At 31.4% G+C, this 20744-nt stretch overlaps 2 protein-coding genes and 1 pseudogene across 2 annotated transcripts; 2 read left to right on the top strand and 1 right to left on the bottom strand.

Moving 5' to 3' along the window:
* Positions 1-2113: 2113 nt before the first annotated feature.
* On the top strand, positions 2114-13141 carry LOC145039924 (uncharacterized; annotated as a pseudogene).
* A 977-nt stretch (positions 13142-14118) lies between these two features.
* LOC145042399 (uncharacterized) lies at positions 14119-16280 on the top strand. The gene is made up of 4 exons (XM_078990801.1): positions 14119-14353; positions 14865-15567; positions 15764-15958; positions 16097-16280. The coding sequence occupies exons 2-4, from the start codon at positions 14887-14889 to the stop codon at positions 16115-16117; spliced, it is 897 nt and encodes a 298-aa protein (XP_078846927.1). The 5' UTR covers positions 14119-14353; positions 14865-14886; the 3' UTR covers positions 16118-16280.
* A 1106-nt stretch (positions 16281-17386) lies between these two features.
* LOC145042398 (uncharacterized) lies at positions 17387-19375 on the bottom strand. Its single transcript, XM_078990800.1, has 6 exons — positions 19245-19375; positions 18624-18676; positions 18399-18490; positions 18004-18143; positions 17775-17856; positions 17387-17628 (listed from the first exon to the last, which is right to left on the bottom strand). The coding sequence occupies exons 2-6, from the start codon at positions 18658-18660 to the stop codon at positions 17515-17517; spliced, it is 465 nt and encodes a 154-aa protein (XP_078846926.1). The 5' UTR covers positions 18661-18676; positions 19245-19375; the 3' UTR covers positions 17387-17514.
* Between the last annotated feature and the right edge of the window lie 1369 nt (positions 19376-20744).

Genomic DNA, 20744 nt, shown 5'->3' with positions numbered 1-20744 from the left:
ATACATACTTAATGCCTAAACCTTGGCGACTATGCAGACTTAGTGCCTAAGCCCTGGCGACTATGCAGACTTAGTGCCCGTTGTGTAAACCGTGGCAACTATGGACTTCGTGCCGATTCCTTAGGATGATCCTTAGGAATGAATGAACGAGGAATAGCTGATTCTTAGGGTAGATCCTTAAGACTAAATAAGATAATGGGGATGAGTAATTGGGTTGATTGTTTGATTGTTTAAACATAATAATTATATTATTGTGGGTTGAAAACCCTATGTACTCACTAGGTTTCCCAACCTGACCCACTCAGTTTATTTATATCACTGATGTTGATATGAAGTGACATTACACTGAGAGATTAAGGAGATATAGATCACTAGTGTACATGAATGTAAGTTCTGTTTATGCTTATGTTTCTGTATTGACGATGACATCTCACTTGTATTAAAATGAATAAAATACGTTTCTTCGGAAATGCTTTGATAACGTATTTATCGTGTTTTTCTGGGAATAAATTCCGCAACATTTTTAGTAAAAAAGGTACTCTGATTTTCATAAAGCATAAACAAAATTGGTCTTTTCTGTCCGTGAAAATGGGGATGTCACAGTTCATACCCCTACAACTACGTTTTCAAATGCTTTGTAAATGCTTTTATACACTTTAGGGGGGGGGGGGGGGGGAATACAAGTAAACACGTGATTTTCTCGTGTGAATAACATAAATCTTTTGCTATACTTGTTGTTATAATCAATCATATGTGATTTAAAACTATCATACGGAAACATTCTCATGCAACATATCACGATAACACTTTGTCCATTTTGAAATGAAACATGTTGTTATATAAATATCAAACACTTTATTTATATTTTGAGTATAAATGTTCAATGATGTTATTACAAATGTTATTCTTTACGTACAAAGTCGACACTACACTAGGGTTTACCATACAAACGAAATACACTTTTGGAAAAACTATAATAGGTATAGTTTACCGGGAAAATCATGAGATTTTACATACTATAGGTACTAAATCAAGAAAATACTTTCATATACAAGAACAAATGGACTTTTCATACGTAAATCTATTTGATACTAAGTTTTGTGAGACATTCCACTTCACGTACTTTCAAGTATGCCGTTAAAGTCTTGTATTATACACGTTCTTTCAAGTATGCCGTTAAAGTCTTGTATTATATACCATAATCTCTTGTAGGGATAGTGTGATACTTGTGTATAGATGACAATCCCGCACCTAAATTGTTAGCTACAGTTAGACCGGCAGGTTTGGGGTGACATACGTCATAACATTCCAACGCATGAAGAACGTTGTTACAGGCAGCCTAAGTCAATAGTATGGGTATAAAACTCACATGGAGTATTAAAAACACGACGATTTACGGGATTATCAAATGTCTCAGTGATTTTTTACATACATAAATCTATTATTCTAGGCATGACAACTACTAGTGCATTACAGTTTTGGAACTCTTAAGCTACCACACACTCATGGAAAAATATTGGATTTTTCAAAAGTAAACTTAGTGATTTATACCAAACTTACAAATTTTATACATAAACGCTTATGAACTCACCAACTTTATTGTTGGCACTCTTTCAAAACTACTCGTATTTCTCAGGGATTCAGTAATACAGGTAGACTTTAGCTTTTGGAGAAGTGATGCTAAGTCGTCAGTTTAAAACTCATTTTTGTCATCATATTGTAATTTGTTTTGAACAAGTATAATTCAACAATGTTAAATTTTAAATTATATATATATATATATATATATATATATATATATATATCTATATATATATATATATATATATATATATATATATATATATGATGGTTGTTTTACTTTCTTTACTATGTATTCAATTGTTACGATACTACATGAAGTCATCCGCCCTCGAACGATTCCGCGATTCTGGTTTGGGGGTGTGACAATAGATTATTCCATTGGTAGATGTATTGAATATGTATTAGTGTTGAAGTTTGAATGGTGTAATGGTATTAAAGTTTGAATAGTTATGATCTAATTTATGAATAGTTTTGTGAAAATGGAAAGTACACATTCAACATAAAACAAATGCAAAGTAAGATGCATAAAATGGTAATCAAATGTGCCAACAATGGTGGATGCATAAATGGTAATCAAATTGAAATTAAGATGCATAAAATGGTAATCAAATGTGCCAATAATGGTGAGCATATTCACCATAACACAAATGGAAAGTAAAATGCATAAAAGCTTATCAAAGTTGACAATAATGGTAGACATATTCAACATAACATAAATGAAAAGTAAGATTCTTAAATGGTAATAAAAATTGGCAGCAATGGATAACACATTCATCACAACACAAATAAAAGGAGATGTATTCATTGCATAAGGTTTTTTACATTTCAATAATACGTAGCAACCATCCAATTGTATCCAAAAGCCTAGATAAATTATCAAAAAGTCAACCAAGTTTATAACATAAAACAAGTGGATGTATGTTGCATTTAGTGGGTAGAATGAAAATAATATTTACCAAAAAGGACTCCATACGCCCATGTATACCCTCCCTACTACACCCCCAAAGCACTTAACCAACTATTCCAACCTAACTGGATGGCTACCAGATGAACCACCTCCATTTTTGTCAAACATTGTTTTCTTCAACATCTACAAAATGATCCTTTCAGAGGGTTTTCTCAAGTTTGTCACTCTAGGGATATCATCAGAACCTTCATCATCACCCCCTTCTTCTTGTTCACCTTCATCATCATCCAACTGACCATCATCACCCCCTTCTGTTACACCCCCAAACCAGAACGGCGGAAACGTATTGGGGGGGGGGGGATGACTTCATGTACAATATTATAACAATTGAATAATAGAGACCAAAGCATCACAACCATTATATAGAAAATAATATGTTTACATTGTACTAAAAAACTCTATTTACATAATATTCAAGTGCATATGGCAAAATGAATGACGAGATGCGACTACGTCCTATCCACCAAAAACCCTTGTGGTTACCTGTTTACTGGTTTCCTGAGAATACAAGTGATTTTGAAAGTGTCAACAATTAATTTGGTGAGTTCATAAATGTTTTTGTATTCAAAGAAGATTGTAATTGTTTTGTAAAAAGATAGTGTATACTTCTAGAAAATCCAATATTTTCTTATAAATGAAACATAAGTCTTAATCCAAAGACTAAAAATGTAAGTAATGTTGTACTCAAAGGTAGTGCCATGTAATTTTATCTTTATATAAAACTACTTGAATGAATGTTAACCCGTAAATCTAATGTATCGTCGATACTTTATGTGCGTTATTATAACCATTCTAATGCGACTAGTGGCCTGAATGACGTTCTTCACACGTCGAAACTGTTATGACATTTGTCACCTCATACCTGCCGGTCTAACTGCAGCTAACAGTTTAGGTGCGGGGTTGTCAATCTCATATAGATCTATACACAAGTGTCACGCTCTCCCTACAAGAGACTCTGATTATAATTTAGGACATTAATGGGTACTCTGGTGGGTACAATGAAGTAGTGTCTCACAAGTCTGTATCAACTAGTTTACGTCTATATTACTGAAAATTTGTTATCTTGTAAGTAAAACAATTATACCTTTAATAATTATTTATTTCTTCTAAAATGATATTGTAGTGTTTGTATGTCACACCCCCAAACCGGAGCGGCGGAAACGTTCGAGGGTGGATGACGTTATGTACAGTATCACAACAATTGCATAATAGTAATCGAAGTACAACAACCATGATATTAATAATGTATAGTTTTACATTTGTGTTTAAATGAATGTATACTTGAAACCAAAATGTATAGCAAAACTAAAAAACATGACACTATGAAGCTCCGTCTTCTCAAAACTCGTGAATACCTGTTTACTGATTTCCAGAGGATACAAGTAGTTTTGAAAAGAGTGTCAACAATTAAGTTGGTGAGTTCATAAGCATGTTTGTATTTGAAATCTGTCATTTGTTCCTTAAAAATGTAAGTGTCTTCTTCCAAAAAATCCTATATATTCTGTTGCAAATGTATTATAGTCGTAATACCCTAAGACCAAACGTGTAAATGTTGTTGTACTATGAAATAGTATGATGTAGTTTTAATCCACATAAAACCATAAAATGAATGTTTCCTGAAATGTAAGTTTCTCTGTATTAAGAAATTAGTATACAATAGTTGTACTTGTATGAAATTCTATGAGTGTATGTGCTTGGATCCACCAGTTGTACTGTAAAATACTATATTTTTAGTTTTATTATTTAATAAAACCATGTTAAGTTGTATACATATTCGTACACTAATCGTATTGTTCAATACCCAATTGTGAGTTATTATAACCATGCTTGATGACCTAAGATGCCTGAATATGACATTCTTCAGGCGTCAGAATTGGAAATTTTGAAATGTGAGATGCCCATATTCCTCTATATTCAATACCAATGGCTTCATCCAAGTGTAATAAATCCTTCAAAGGATGGAATGAAATTGTCTATTATGTTAATTATCAATTGGGGGGTTGCATTTTGCTACACACACTCACAATGTACATTAAGAACAGTGTACATTAAGAACAAGAAGTACTTTCAAAAGTCAATAACTTTTAAGCTTTAAAAGTTAGAAATCTAAGATTTATACAAATACAACAATGTAAATACTGAAAATGGCTTCTAAACTATCTAGGGTCTGAGTAGTTTGAAGAAGCTCTACATCTTCAGTTTCTCATCTTACAGCATATATGAAGTGTAAAAAAAAGTAAGACATGCAGTTAAAAACATAATGATGTTGTCAAGTTCTTTTTCACTGATGTAGCATGAAAAACATGTTATAGCTTATAAAGTTAATCGACATAAACATCATTTGTTAATCTGTTGGATTTTTTTTGTTAGTTAGTTAATAAGCCATGAATATAAGTTGATGACTTAGCACCATAAAGTTATGAGATATCTAGTTGCATTTGATATCCCCAAATATAGATGTATATATCAGACTCTTTGACAGTATTCCACATGTACTTAAAGAAAAGAAAATAAGAAATAAATATCACCTATTTGAAATTGTTCCTCTTACAGCCATATTGAGAACTTGAAACCTTGAGGGCGGGTTGTAAAGATATTAATCACTCAATAACCACCATATACGAAAGGAAAACAAAAAAGAAAGTACAATAGAAGAACAAAAATTAACATGAGTAAGGACATAGGCTAAGATTTGGATGTTACCTTTTCATTTGACATTTGAAACCTGAGAGTAGTTTCTTCTTCTGTTTCAGAATATCAAATCTCTAACTTTGTTATGTTGTGCTAGGTCTGTTTTATAACCTGAAATTCAGGCATCAACAAAGAAAATAAGATTTTAAAATTACTAAATTTTTTTTGAAACAATTTTAAATGTAGAAGGAAATATAAACTTGTATAAATGCACCAACCATTTGACCTTTAAGTATGGGGCATATGAGTTTTCAAATTGTATCCGGCTGTCTTAAAATCAACTATAATTTCATTATATGAGCATTATGTCGATTGACTCTATAAATAATCAATTATAATAGATGATGAATAAAAATTGAACCGTTAATTGTTGTGTTTCAAATGTTCGTGTTATTCTGCTTTTTAACAGATAACTCCTCTAATCCTTCCAAATTCTCATTCCTCCATCCTTCACCTCCTTTATATATATTATACATAATCAGAGACACCACATCATAGACAAAATGAATTATCTATCAGTGGTTAATTGACATATTTCTGGTTAAAATCGTGAATCTAAATTGGAATATTGTATCAAAAGCGAAACTTTTCAAGTATATTAAAGGGAACATATTGATTACAGCGGAAACAACAAGGAAAGGAAAAGAGATAAAAATATAAAATCCATTAGAGAGGAACAATACCTAGAAAGTGTTTGAAGGCAACACCGTATGGCTCCGATGATGACACCTATGGCGGTGGATCGTCGAAGGGTGCAAGCGACACTACCACCAAGTCCTTTAAAACACAAGAAAACATTGAAAAAAAATTAAAAAAAAATTGAGGAAATATAAGATATGGAAAAATTAGTGAACAAACCCAATTATTCTTTTTGTTTTGAATCAAAGAGAATCAAAGAATATCAAAATATGAAAAATATAAAGCAAAAAACCAAGAGCATGTTATGATGTTCAATAGAGATAGATTATTTCTTTTGTGAAAATAACTTAAAATATTAGCATAAGTTTGTGAAATATGGATCATGGATCCCAAAAGCAAAGTGTGGTTTCTTTTGGTATGCAAAGTCAACAAGTCAAAAAACCAAAGAATTATAACGAAGAGTTATACCATTTTTTGGTAGTAATAAAGGATGGGAACTGGTGATGGAAAAACAACAACAACTACTATGCTTTTTCTGATCAGAAAACAGCTGTTAATAGATTGGCAGAAACGAAATGAGATGAAAACATATTATTATTGGCAGAAATTATTATTGAGTGAAGAGCTAGAAAGGAAAACAGAGATTACCTGTTAATAGATTGGAAGAAATGAGATGAAAACATAGATGAAGATTTGTGGTCCTGTTTATAAGTTCCCTCCTACAAATCATTGGTAGATGTACAGACCACATGTTGCATATACATGTATTTCTACCAGCAGCAGCTACATCCTGGATTTAAGAATGAGAATTAGGGATAAAATTAATGCAATCCCTCTCAGGCATTTGATCAAACAGCTTGCATGCAAGGCCAACCATCCCAAATCAGATAAAAAACCATCATACATACAAGCCTTAAGAACACATATTCAAACATCTAATTCCAGATACATAGATATCATATACGAACATCAAACAAATTCCTTTTTTACAGATATCATATATGAACAATAAACAAGTCGCAAATCAGTAGCAGCAAACAAGTAGCTATGGCTATCGAAGGCAGAAAAAGGAAGAAATCGACCATATACGAACAACAAACACATTCCTTTTTTACATATATCATATATGAACAACAAATAAGTCGCAAATCAGTAGTAGCAAACGAGTAGTTGTAGTTATCGAAGGCAGAAAAAAAGGAAGAAATCGACCTTGAAATCGGTATCAAACTTTGGTGGTGACACGCATGAAAAATTCGATCTTGCCACCGAAGCTTCAGATGGGCCCATCGTGGCAGATAATGAACTAACGGCCAGCCGGAGAGATCTTCGGGAATAAGAACTAAAAGCTCCGAATTCTTGGATCAAATTTACTTGTTGTTCCCCCAAATCGTTGATTGTGGTTGATCGTGGCGGCAGGATAGGGTTAGGGCTACTTATGTGTGACGAAAAAGATGGACTTCCAGGCGGCGATTGCATCTTTGGAGGAGACCGATGAGATTTTTTTTGATGGCGGCTATTGTGTGTTTAGGATATTAGGGTAAGGTGATACGGTGTAATGTAATACGTATACAATGCAGTGATTATATGCTTAATATTATTATACATCAGGTATTACCTATTGTACCTCTTAATTTTCAAGAAATAAGCTATGTTTAATAATATATATATATATATATATATATATATATATATATATATATAATGAAATCGTATATTTCAACTATTAATTGTGTTTAGTGTTAACAAATTTAAGAACATTATACAAGTCATTTGATCGCATTAGTCAACATTTATTACTACATTAAAGCACCAAATTAGAACATTCCTTAAGAGTTACTTCCATAGAATTCTTTTGTAAAATAAAAGAACTACATAACTACTTTCTATACTAAACATCAAAATTACCCTATGTCATTGCTTATTTTTAAATCGTACATTAGAAAATTAAAAGAAGTTTGTATATATCATTACCAATTTGTACCAATAAAACTTGTTAGTTGCCAAATATATTGGTACCAAGTATACCTGGTACAATATTGGTAACAATTTTTTTATACCAATTATAGTTGGTACGATACACGGTTTAGAGAAAAATGAACTGGTACCATACCAATTCCATCCCTAACTTTCATCCATAATTGAAATTTTCGTTCGATTGATTCATGTAGACCATGATTCTATTATTTCCCAAATGCATCAGAACACAACACACACAAACACATATAAGAGCAACTTCTATTGATAGTCTTTACAACATTACCAACCCTTCATCATCATCACAAACCCACCTTCATCAAGCCAACGCCACCTACAACCATCTTATATTTTTGTTTACTCTACCTGCTGCGTGTTCTCTCTATTTAAACTTGAACTTGAGTAAAGAAGGAGGAAAAGGAGAGCTAATCACAGGGACCTACATATAGGAGCAACAAAAAAGCACAAAGACGAAAAGGAAGAAACACAGGGCTAATCATTGAACCACTACCACCACTCTTTTTGCTTGTACCCTATGCTTTGATGTTGATACTGTGAGTTTTGATCGCTAGCTTCGCATAGTACATCGTTGAGTCACGAAATCCTTTTCCACTCATTTTGCTTTTACAACCCTAACGTAGAGAAATAAGGGATGTCAAAAACCCCACGTGGGACCCCCCCTTCCGCAGGACCCTGATACCGTACATGACTAAATTTTTAAGAAAACCAGGAGCGGGAGCGGGGCCGGGGGAAGAATTAAACCCTGTTTATTTTCGGGACCAGGGTCGGGAGTCAGTATTTCTGTCACGTACTCCCGTGAGGGCCCCGATTGTACATTTATGTAAAAAAATATATATTTAATATACAATACATATACAAAATAGATTTTTTAATTTTAGGTTTAGTGTAGGTTTCACTTTCCCGTTTTCAATTAATGGATGTTGAAGATATAGTGAATTGATCATATATTTTTGGACATGTAAGTATTTTATATTTGTAATGTTGGATTTGTCGTATTTTATATTTGTAAGATTATTAGAATTGTCGTTTTGTAATGTTGGATTCATAATGTTGGATTTTTAATTTTTTTTAGTTTCTAAAAGATTATGTTTTAAGCTTTTAAAGTTATTAAAAATAGTTTTTTTAGCCTAAAACAAAGCAGTTTTTTAGCAAAAAAAATCAAATTCTAAGCCTATAAATCAGGGGAACCGGGAGAATGGAGCCGGGACTGGGGGCTATGTAAACAGGGGATTCGGGGGCGGAGGTAACAACTGATTTCGGGAGCGGGGGAGGGGCAACTATTTCCGCTCCCGTTTGGTCCCGTTGACATCCTTAAGAGAAATGACATCTGATCAATGAGATTGAAGGCAGACTAGCGCATTAGAATCCTTTTCCACTCATTTTGATTTAGGCCACTAAGCTACAACGACATTCTCTACAGAAGGAGGTGGCGTCGATGGCATCGCAGTTGTTGTTGCATTGGTGGATGGAGCAGTCAGAGCCACTTTTCTTCTGTTGCAGCTGACGAAGGTTCATCTACATAAGAAATCTTAAGCCCAATTCCACCTTAACTCGTTCAAGAGTTCAACTTAATGAGAGAAAAGAAAGGAAATTGATGAAAATGAGAAGAAAATAAAAGAAATGGGTGTTCCCGAGTTTCACTAAAGGAAGGAAGTGGAGGGAAATGAATGATCACTTTCCCTCCTAACTTTCCTTTTGATTTGGGGAGATTTGGAAATAAAGAACAAAATGATTAATTTTTCTTCCACTTCTTTCCAACTAAGGAACACAAAAGAAAATTTTGTTTTTCTTTCATTTCTCTTCTTTTCTCTCTTGACTTTCTTTTCTTTTCTTTTCTTTTCTTTTCTTTTGTTAAACTGAGGAGCTAGGCTTTGGGAGAAAACACTCATTTTCTCCAAAGGATAATAAACCAATGCCTCTAATCCACACGGGAAAAGTACCTCCGACGATTTTTACTTTATCGAGAAAAATGGTCCTCTTACATGGCTATGTGTAAATGACCTAGCCTTTAATTGTTGCCAAGTATCAACTAAACAGGTTAACTTGTTTTCAGTTAGTTTTTAATGGAATGATTTTTTTAAAATCTTCTGTTACGTAAAAAATAAATAAATTCTCTCTAATAAATTAATGTTTTTTTTACCGCTTGTCACTTTTGTCACATGTTATTATATGAGATTTTATAATTATTTAAATTTCACATGTCATTATATGATATCTTTATTTTTTTATTAATCAATAATCAATTTCACTAATTAATGAGTCTACTATTATATATGTAAAATATTCATTCTATTTAAATGTTTATTAATATACAAATATATTTGAATTTAAATGGATGCTCTAATAACACATTTAATGTGGTGTATTTGATGATATATTTGAATTCAAATTGTGTAAAATAACACAATTAATGTCGTGTATTTAATGATATATTTGAATTCAAAACGCACCTTTAGTTTTTAGGACTTTTAATTTGAATTATAACAAATTTGTTATTTAATCAAATTTTATAAATAAATAAATGTGTATAATACAATTTTATCTCTACCCTAATAAATGAAAAAGAACACCATCTTCAAAAATATATTTAAATTTTTTATTCATAACAACTATTTACAATATATCAATAATTTTTTTATTAGTATAAATTTAATAACTACTTATTTATCATTTATATGTATTTATTTTGAAAATTAATTTAAACAATATTTACTGTTTAAACTTTAATTTTCAACATCATTATTTACAATATGTTCATATAGTACACATGGCTCACACCTAATAAATAAATAAATAAATAAATATGAATGACCAGATAATAACAAAACTTGATTGAATTTAACTAACTTCCTGAAAAGTGAAGAAAACAGTTGCCCTCAACCCTCGCAGAATCCTAATCAGATACCACCAAATCCGTCTTCTCTCTGTGTCGACTTGCCACTGCGCCACCGGCACCCTTCAAGTATCTTTTCCCGTTTCCCTCTTCCACAACTTCTCGGTCTCTACTACTCCACCTTTTCCGAATTTTTCTTCAAAAATCTTCATTGACGAGTACGCCACCGGTAAGTTTTATCTCCAAAATCCAATTCTTGAGCCAATTTTTCCTAATTTCAAATTTCATCTGATATTTCTCGGGTGTCTTTTTGTGCTAGATTGCTAGCATTTGCTTTTACTTTTGTATTTATAATTTGAGAGTTAAGGCTTTGTATAGTTTGGGGGTTTATAGATTTCTTAATCAACAGTTAATTCGTTTCATTAGACCTTTTTTTCATCTAAAATCCCCATTCTTTATTGTTCTTTCCAAATAACTGCAATCTGTTAGAAAATAGGGGATGAATAGATTGCTTGGATTCTCTAAAAGTCGTGATTCACTATCAAATTGAAGTATTTCGATGGTACAGATCGAACACTCAATTGGATGAAATTCAGAAAATGAAATCTGAAAATGTATGTGAAAATGTTCTTCAAGATGTACCAGAAAAATGACCAAAAAACGGATATATCATTCATGTCTGAAAATTGTCAATAAATAGTTACAAACTGTCATAAAACTACAAAACCTGTCATTACACGAATCTCAGGGAAAAAATGGTCAACTTTCTAAAATTGGATTTTTGATGCATTTTTTAATATAGCAACATAGTCTAAATAAAAAAATTTCGCGCTGACCTGGCAGCTCGATCCAGCCAGGGGCTCTACCCCTTGGATCCTGCCAGGGGAGCTGCCCCCGGACCCCCGTTCGTTTAGGGGCTTCGCCCCTAAATAACAATGCACTTTTAATCTTGAAAAACTTGAACAAGTGTGTACTCCTACACCATCCTAACTTGTTCAATATTCAACAAGATCACTTTTTGTCAACAAATTTAATCCTATTACACTTAAATAATATTGATGATATAAAATCACCAACACAATCTATAGGAATTCATAACCCTGCAATATTTGGTTGGATCATTGAATTAAATAGAGGATAATGTGACACGAAACCAGTTATTCTAAGACTAGTTAGTCACAAGTATCAAAAGGCCACATTACATATTCATGTACAGAAACGAATGCGTCCATTTACGTATATATCATTCATTTCAAAAAAGGATCGACTTTGTTCATACAACACTTAGGTGATGTTTCTTTTTGACTTACTGACCTTTATATAAAAAAAAGTTAAAAATTACCATGTTAAGTGTCATATTGTTCTTCCCTTGTACAGAAATTGTTTAGTGCCTCTCATCTTCATCACTGATTTTAAAACTTATATTGTTAGAGTTGTTCAACAAGCAATTTTTTTTTTTCGGATTTTTTTGTTATTAGAGTTCTGATGATGTGAATGCTGATTAGGTTTAAATAGATAGATATTTGGTATGAGTCTTTCGTTGAAGCTTTCTTTGATTTTACTTTAGTTCTTAAAATTAAGTTCTTTCATGGTTTTCCAACTTCTTATGATATGAATTTAAACTAAAAAAACACACTTAACTCTCTTGTTTCAGGTAGAAAGAAGAATGATGTTAGATCTTGAAGAAAGAGAAAAGAATCTTTTTTATCATCATGATTCAACTGCAAAAAATGAAGAAGAGAGTATTGTGAGGAAACTTAGAGAAGAAATTAATAGGATTCGTGAAAAACATGGGAAAAATAAAATGAGTTTTACTAAAACTGGAGAATCTTCTAGAAGGATATAAAGGGTGATTGATATTGATATGGATATGGATAAGGAGAAGATGCTTAAGGTGTTGTGGGAGAAGGGTGGTTTGGAATATAGTGAGGAAAGATTGAGGGGGGTATTTGAAACATTTGGTGAGGTTGAAGATGTGGTTATTAGAAGTTCCAAGAAAAAGGGTTCGGCTCTTGTTGTCATGGCTTCCAAAGAAGCACCTGTAAGTTTTTCTCAAAGAAAAACATTAATGGAAAAAAGGGTACTTAAGTCATGTTATATCAAGTGTCCTCATGAACATGAGTTTTAAGTGTGTATGTGTTTGTGTGTGTGTTTTGGACAGGTGGCAGCAAGTGGAAGTGTGTGTGGAGATGTTTCAAATCCTTTATTGGTTATATGACTTCAAGCAGCAGTAGCTAATTGTGAGCCTATGAAGTCTTCTGATGGTCAACAACATGTAAATGAAGAAGAGGTGGTTGGTGAGGCATTTGAAGATTCTGTTATGCAAAAACTTCAAAAGGTTTAACTATTTGACTTTCACTCCAATGTCTCTTTAATTCTTGTTGTTCCTTTTTGACAAAATAACTTATTCCTTTTTTTTACAGGCTGCCTGAGAGATGAAAATGAGTTTTTGCAGAATATGTAGAATTTAAATTCAAAAATTGCTACTTATTAAGTGTACATTGATTATGTTATGACAGAAAGATAGGTTAAGAATATCTAGAATTTGAATTCCAACATAACACATGACAGGAGAACAAGGGTAACCATTTTGAAAAGTTATAATTTTTTGGGTACTTTTAATATTTGCTATAATGTTTGAGATAATGGTGTGTAATATGTTGGTTTTTAGTTTTTTGTATTTGTTTTAGGTAAGGTTTTCCAATTAATTTTTGGATGGGAATAAAAAATAACTAGAAAGAAATTGGTAAATAGTAAATACTAGTTTTATTGTTTGTTTTGTTTAGATGTATCTTAAATACAATATGTATATGTTGTTTTTGTTTAGACGAGTTCCAAAAATGTTTTTATTGTTATTGCAATTCAAATTTTTTGATATATTATGGATAGGAATGGAGCTCGAAAGTATCTATTATTTTATTAATATTTCTTCATGTTTCTATAGGGTACTGATCACCAAAAAAGTATGTTGTTAGATGTGAATAAAATAAATTAACCTGTTTCTTTTGCAATATTATACCCGGCATGTATAAAACTAGTTACTCATGATTTAGATTTACAAAGCATGTTTTGAGTATATAATTTATATTTATTACTTCACAATCAAAGAATAAAAATACTATTTGAAATCCATCTTTAAAAAATTAACATTTGTTTAATTGCGTAAGAACTAAGAAGAATAAATACAATATATAAATAAAACAATACCCATATCACCATATGCCATATGATCCACAAAAACAATTCAACTGTAACTGTTTATCCCAAACACCTATGTTTACCCAACTATTGAAAAGCAGTTCAGGGACTAGTTTTGTAATTCACTCAAAAACTTTTCTTTTGGTGCAAAAGAGGAGAAAAGAAAATAATTCAGGGACTATTTGTGTAATTATACACCACCACATCCTCCTCTCCGTTTGCCGACTACGCCACCCCACAAGAATCGAAAATTCCCAATTCTTAGAGCCAAAATTTCCTAATTTTAGATTGCATCTCAACCCTAATTCTTTACAGCCACGACTTCTCCACGACTCCCACTCCGGCGAATCAGCGATCCGTATTACTCTACCGGCTCCGTTCTACGGCGGCGGACCATCTCCGTTCGTCAGCGTCAGCCGATTGTAACACTGTTTCAGTGTTTTAAGGTAAATACTCTCTCTTTTCTTTGCACACTTTTTCATCGTTAGCACATAGCATATAGACTCGTTTAACACGTAAAGTGATAAAAAACGTTTAGGGTTTATAATTTAGTAAAGTCTTTAAAGATCTTTTAGTTAGCACATAGGCTCGTTATTCTAGTTGTTAAGTTTTCAGATTCTCGATTTTAATATTGGCTTAATAGTTAGTACTACACAGTGGATCAAACAACACTCTCGATTATCATCGTATTTGTAAATCACATTTAAACTATCATGACTCCTTGTTGAACTATGAACTAGAGCAATTAGCAAGATTCTTGTTCTTACCTTTCATGAATTTGATTCAATATCTTTTCTCCTCAAAAACCATAAATGGGACCCATAAATCCAGAATCATGTATCCTGTTTTCTTCTCGCCAGATATGTTGGAACCTTAAGTTCTTTCATGGGTTTCCAGCTTCTTATAATATGAATTTAAACTAAAAAAACACTTAACTCTCTTGTTTGTTTCCAACAGGTAGAAAGAAGAAGAAGAAGATATGGATGTTGACATTGACCATTACACCATTCTTGGATTACCATCTGGTGAAGAAGGATCGAAGCTTTCAGAAAAAGAAATAACAAAAGCATACCGATTAAAAGCTTTAGAATTACACCCTGACAAAAGACCAGATGACCCAAACGCCCCTTCCAATTTCCAAAAACTACAAACATCATACCAAATCCTTAAAGATGAAAAAGCCCGAAAACTTTTCGATGATCTTCTTCGAGTGAAACAACAAAAAATTCAACGCCAATCACAACACGACTCCAAACGTAGAAGAATGATGTCAGATCTTGAAGAAAGAGAGAAGAACGCTTTTTATCATCAAGATCCAACTTCAAAAGCTAGAAATGAAGAAGAAAGTATTGCAAGAAAACTTAGAGAAGAAATCAGTAGGATTCGTGCAATGCATGGAAACAATAAAACGGGTTTTACTGAAACCGAAGAATCTTCTAGAAACAAAGAAAAAGAAGATGAAAGAAAAACTAGTGGGGTGGAGACAAATATGGATAAAGAGAAGATGCTTAAAGTGTCATGGGAGAAGGGTGGTTTGGAGTATAGTGCGGAAAGATTGAGGGGATTATTTGAAACATTTGGTGAGGTTAAGGATGTGGTTATTAGAAGTTCCAAGAAAAAGGGTTCTGCTCTTATTGTCATGGCTTCCAAAGAAGCAGCTGTAAGTTTTATTTTCTTTTTTTTTTTCCATAATTTTTTTTGTGGGTTATCTACAAGAAAGAGCATTGTACTTTGATTTACAAAATAAATAAAAAAAAAAAAAAAAGATTGAAGTACTTTATCCACACAGAACTTAATGGAAAAAGGGTAACATGAACATGAATTTTAACTCTGTGTGTGTGTGTGTGTTTTGACAGGTGGCAGCAACTGGAACTGTGTGTGGAGATCTTTCAAATCCTTTATTGGTTATACCACTTCAACCTGCTGTAGCTAATTCTTTTCCAACATTTCGTGAGCCTGTGAAGTCTTCACATGGTCAACATGTAAATGAAGACCTTGTTGGAGCTAGATATCAGGCGTTTGAAGATTCTGTTTTGCAAAAACTTCAAAAGGTTTGACTATTTGACTTTCACTTCAATCTCTTTAGTACTTGTTGTTCCCTTTTGAGTTAATGTAGAAAGAACAACTTAACATCTTAACATGTGGACAGAATAACTTATTACTTTTTTTTTTTTTTTTTTTTTTTGCAGGCTGCTGAGAGACAGAAATGAGTTTGCAGAATATTGAAAATTTAAATTCCAAAATTGCTACTTATGTACATTGGTTATTTTATAACAGAAAGATAGGTAACATGCATTAGAAAATTTGAGTTATTAGAAAAATCTTGTGCAAATTTGAGTCCAAAAATTAACTGAAGAGGGTATTATTATTGTCTATGGTGTGTGACATTTATTTGCTTTTCTTTAGTTACATGAGACATGACGTCATGAGCCAACTCAACTAAAACTCTTTTATTGATGAGGAAGAGAAGGGCATTTTTGTCTTTTGCACAAACAAGAGACCTAGAGAAGGGACTTTAGAGTTTAGACACAACCTTTTTTTTAACAATCATCATTACTTTATAGAAGAGCAATTGAAATAATTATGAAATTGTATATTATTTTTATATTGGTTTCTTTACTATAAATAATGATTCTTAAAATAATAAAATATATGTTAAAATAAGAGATTTAATATCAAAATCAGTGTAGCTACTAGCTATCTTTTAATTCATATGATGTTAACTTAAGAGTAAAGTGTGCCAAATAACCTGAAATCAGATAATCTAAAATTGATTAGGCCAAATTTTATTGAATATGATTACTTTGATTGTTGATACGGTTACTTTAAAAATGTTAAAAATCTCAAATAAAGAAACCAAAAGTCGATTAAACCGAAATAACATCCCTAATTAAAAAGCCAATAACCTTAAAAAGAGGAATTCATTTGTCTTTTAAGAGTGAATTTCTAAAAGTAATTTACAAAATTGTTGTTTTAAAATCAATAAGACACTTACACATTTTTTATATTAAATAATATCATTTCTTTTTTGTCCTTTGCAAAAAACTACTATAGTACCTTTGGTGTAAATATGTATCTTTAAAAATGGAGAAAATTAACAAATGAAGAAATATTCTTAGGCGATAATTAAGAAATTCCACAAATAATTATATATTTATAAACTCTTGTGCCAAAACTCCTTTTTTATTTATTTATAATCTAAACCTAACCTAATCCAATTAAAATTTTATCCAACATTGCTATTACCAAAACTAAACGAAAAAAATAGTCATATGACGCCAATAGTAAACTCTTATGCCAAACTTTTGTACAATTTGCCTAAACCGCAACATTTTTTAATAAATAAACTGACATTATGATAATCTAGAAAATCTAATTGTGTTAGAAAAACATATGAAACCACGAGTAACAATCAAAAGTTTCTCCGATCAACATTACCAAATTATAAACACATACACACTGTAATTTGTAAAACCATATTGGAACCATTGAGGTGATCATTTTATTATAAAAAAAAAAAAAGACTACCAAACCTAATAAAGACAAATTTGTAAAAAAAAAATAAGGACTAAATCAAGTCAAAATAAAAACACTTGTAGAAATAGAATCATGCAGGTTTCCTTAGAATCTTTACAAGCAAATACCAAAGACCAGAATCAACAGACGATAAGCCAACAATAAGCATTGCCACAAGAACAAGAGTCAACATAGCTGTCTTCAACTGCATACACAAAATATTTGTATTATGAATTATCATTATTAGTATTATAAATGAGAGAAAATAAGGTTTCAAATTTAAATGTAAATGATCACAAAGTATATTGTTATATTTTGCATTTAGCTCTAAAAATAATTAATAACACTAACCGTATTTTGGAAACCTGGCCACTCTATGTACTTTAGCTGGCTAGGTTGTTCAGCCAGAAAGGCAAACAAAGATTTTATTCCCCTGAAATTTAACATCAAATAATTAGTTACCAAAAGTTACATGTTTCTTTTATTATTTTATACAAAATAAAAATAATCTGACTTTTGAAGTGAATTGGTATTTGATTAGTTATATAATTTTTTTTTCCCCGAAAAAACAAGTGTTTACCTGATAAAGCCTTTTGTAGGTGATAACCAAAAGGGTTCATTATTTAAATTAAGCCCATTGTGGTTTCCTCTTGCTACTGAAATAGCATATTTGGCACCATAATCTTCTCCAATTAAAATCTTAGGTCTTGTTATACAGATCTTCATTAGACAATAAAAGAAAAAAAAAAAAAAGGTTAAAAGCTATAAATATTAGGTAGATTACTCAAAGTGTAAAATGTCTTAATCAGAAGAAAGATGAAAATATAATGTTATACAAGAAAGAAACGAAAGCAATATGCTATATTACACAAATCAATGATACGATGCTATTTCTTGCATTTAGCACAAAAAATATGTACTAAAGCTAAATTTAGTGGTGAAGAATGAAAAAAAAAAAAATGGTTACCTATTTACCTTTTTAAAAACATGGTGGCTTTTTCGGTTATTTATTGATGTGTTTGTGGTTAACTTCTGAATTGGAGATAGTGCTTTTGGACAATTCATACCTGTTCCAAAGTGGAAGATCATAATTCAATGAAAAATAAAAATACCCCAATTCCATCATACTAAACACTACCTTATTTTGTTTATCTTTTTTATTTTCAAATAAAAGAGATAGAAAGATAAGAGAGAAGAAACCTGTAAAGATTGTCACCGGATCAAAAATTAAAGCCATTCAATTGCTGAAGTAGCTGAAGGAAAAATCGTAAATAACAAGTATTAGTAAAGTCACCATAATTGTAAATACTTTATCGTTTGCAATTCGATATCAGAAAAATCATACTCACAATCCACAAACAATCTCATAATTGGGTTTTAAACAATTGTTCACTACAAAATTAGAATGATCAATCTTCAATATAAGCTCAGAATTTTCGGAGTATTCAGTATGGTTGATGATTTGATAAAACAAGTGAACTAACCCCTAACCCTATTCAACGACTCTGATAAGAGTGGATATGATGCAATTAGGTCAAATCAATTAACCTGTTAATTGCATAAAAGTGGACACCATATTATGGTGGAAACGAAATAACCGACTATTTTGGATAAAAGAAACTGCAGAAACATATCCATAGAACTTGACGGAATAGTGATAAAGCGATATCGCATTTGCAAAATTTCAGATTCCTATAGGAAGTAGAAACTTCAATTTTTATAAAGAAGAATCAAAAACTGAATGTAGAAACCCTAATTCGTGATTAAACAATTAAATACATGAATAAACCAAACGTAATAATAGTGAAGTTGAACACAAACCTGGAAATTGCAGCGAACAAATGATGTTCGAGGGAAAAGATGATGATTGATGATGAGGATGATGCAAAACTTCGGCTATTCTCCATTTAGTCCATTGAACATTTAGGACCACAACTACAGTGTTAGCCCAAAAGCTTAAAGTGATAGCCCAATTTGTAAAAAAAGCTAAAAGCTATTTTTTTTTTTTTTTTTTTTTTAATGAGTCGGCACACTTAAGAAAAATGCCTTGAGTAAATTACACAAATGGTCCTTATGGTTTGAGATATTTATACGTTTAATCTCTAACTTACTTTTTTAATTCAAAAGATCATTATAGTTTGTTTTTGCTGCATGCTTATTAGGTAAGATATGGACTAAGCGTGCAACAAAAACAAACAATTCCAAATTAAAAAAATAAATTAGAGATCAAACATGCAAATTACCCCAAACGATAAAGACCATTCATGTAACTTACTCATATTTCTTTAATCGGGTCAAATTTAAATATATTATCTTTTATATTTACCATGCCTGGTGCTTATATTGCACATATACACCGATAAACCTTTTAATTGTCCAAGAGGTTAAGTATAACAAAACTCAACCTCTCCAATAATTTAAAATAGAAAAATTAAATTTGGTTATACCAATTCTACTAACCACTGAATCCCAATTGTAAAACTCTATGTCACACCACCACCTGTACCTCACGTGTGTCACGATTACTTTTAATTATAATATTCAATTGTCATTTTTTTTAATTATGACCTAAAGATTTTAAATTAATTATTATATGATTTCGTGGGATTTAATATATATATTTTTAATACAAATCACTAGATAGTAGCAGCGCGTGATGTTGCAAAAATTTTATATATTTACACAATACGATTAATATTTAGTTATGTATAATGTATAATAATGTATTTCTAGTTTGTTTTGGGCATATTAATAAATAACAAACCCAAATTATATCTATGTTGCCACACCCTTCTACACTATCTCAATGATCAGTGTCACTCCATATTATTTATTACTAAAAACACTATATAATTCCTTAATACCCTTTTGCTTCTCATGTGTTGTAATGTGCAACCGTGCAACCCTCCGACTCTTCAGATAAAACATGTTAAAGCATGCATCATATGAGATTTTTATAGATTTCATACGTTAAGTATATTTTGGATGAATTAGATGATTATTGAAAAGAATATTACTTATCACAAAATGAACGGATACATAATGAAACTTTCTGTTTTTAATATTAATAAAAGGAAAATTAACTATGAATAAAGAATCTATTTTGGAATTATCTTATCTGTTTTTGGTATTGGTAGTGATTGTAATGAGACATTCAATCCGATCGTCTAGCATCAAAATCTAAAACCAACAATGCAAAACATGCAAAAAATATGACGAAGCAAAAGAAAACAATAACAAAGAAATATTCAAGGAATTGTATTGTATTATTGAATTCAAGATGCGTAGAAAAGGGTTATAACATCTTTTTATAAAGAGGAA

This window comes from Lactuca saligna, chromosome 4, assembly GCF_052625555.1.
Source record: "Lactuca saligna cultivar CGN05327 chromosome 4, ASM5262555v1, whole genome shotgun sequence".
Lineage (NCBI taxonomy): Eukaryota > Viridiplantae > Streptophyta > Magnoliopsida > Asterales > Asteraceae > Lactuca > Lactuca saligna.
The sequence above is the reverse complement of the archived record's forward strand: the minus strand, read 5'-3'. Positions and strand labels throughout refer to the sequence as shown.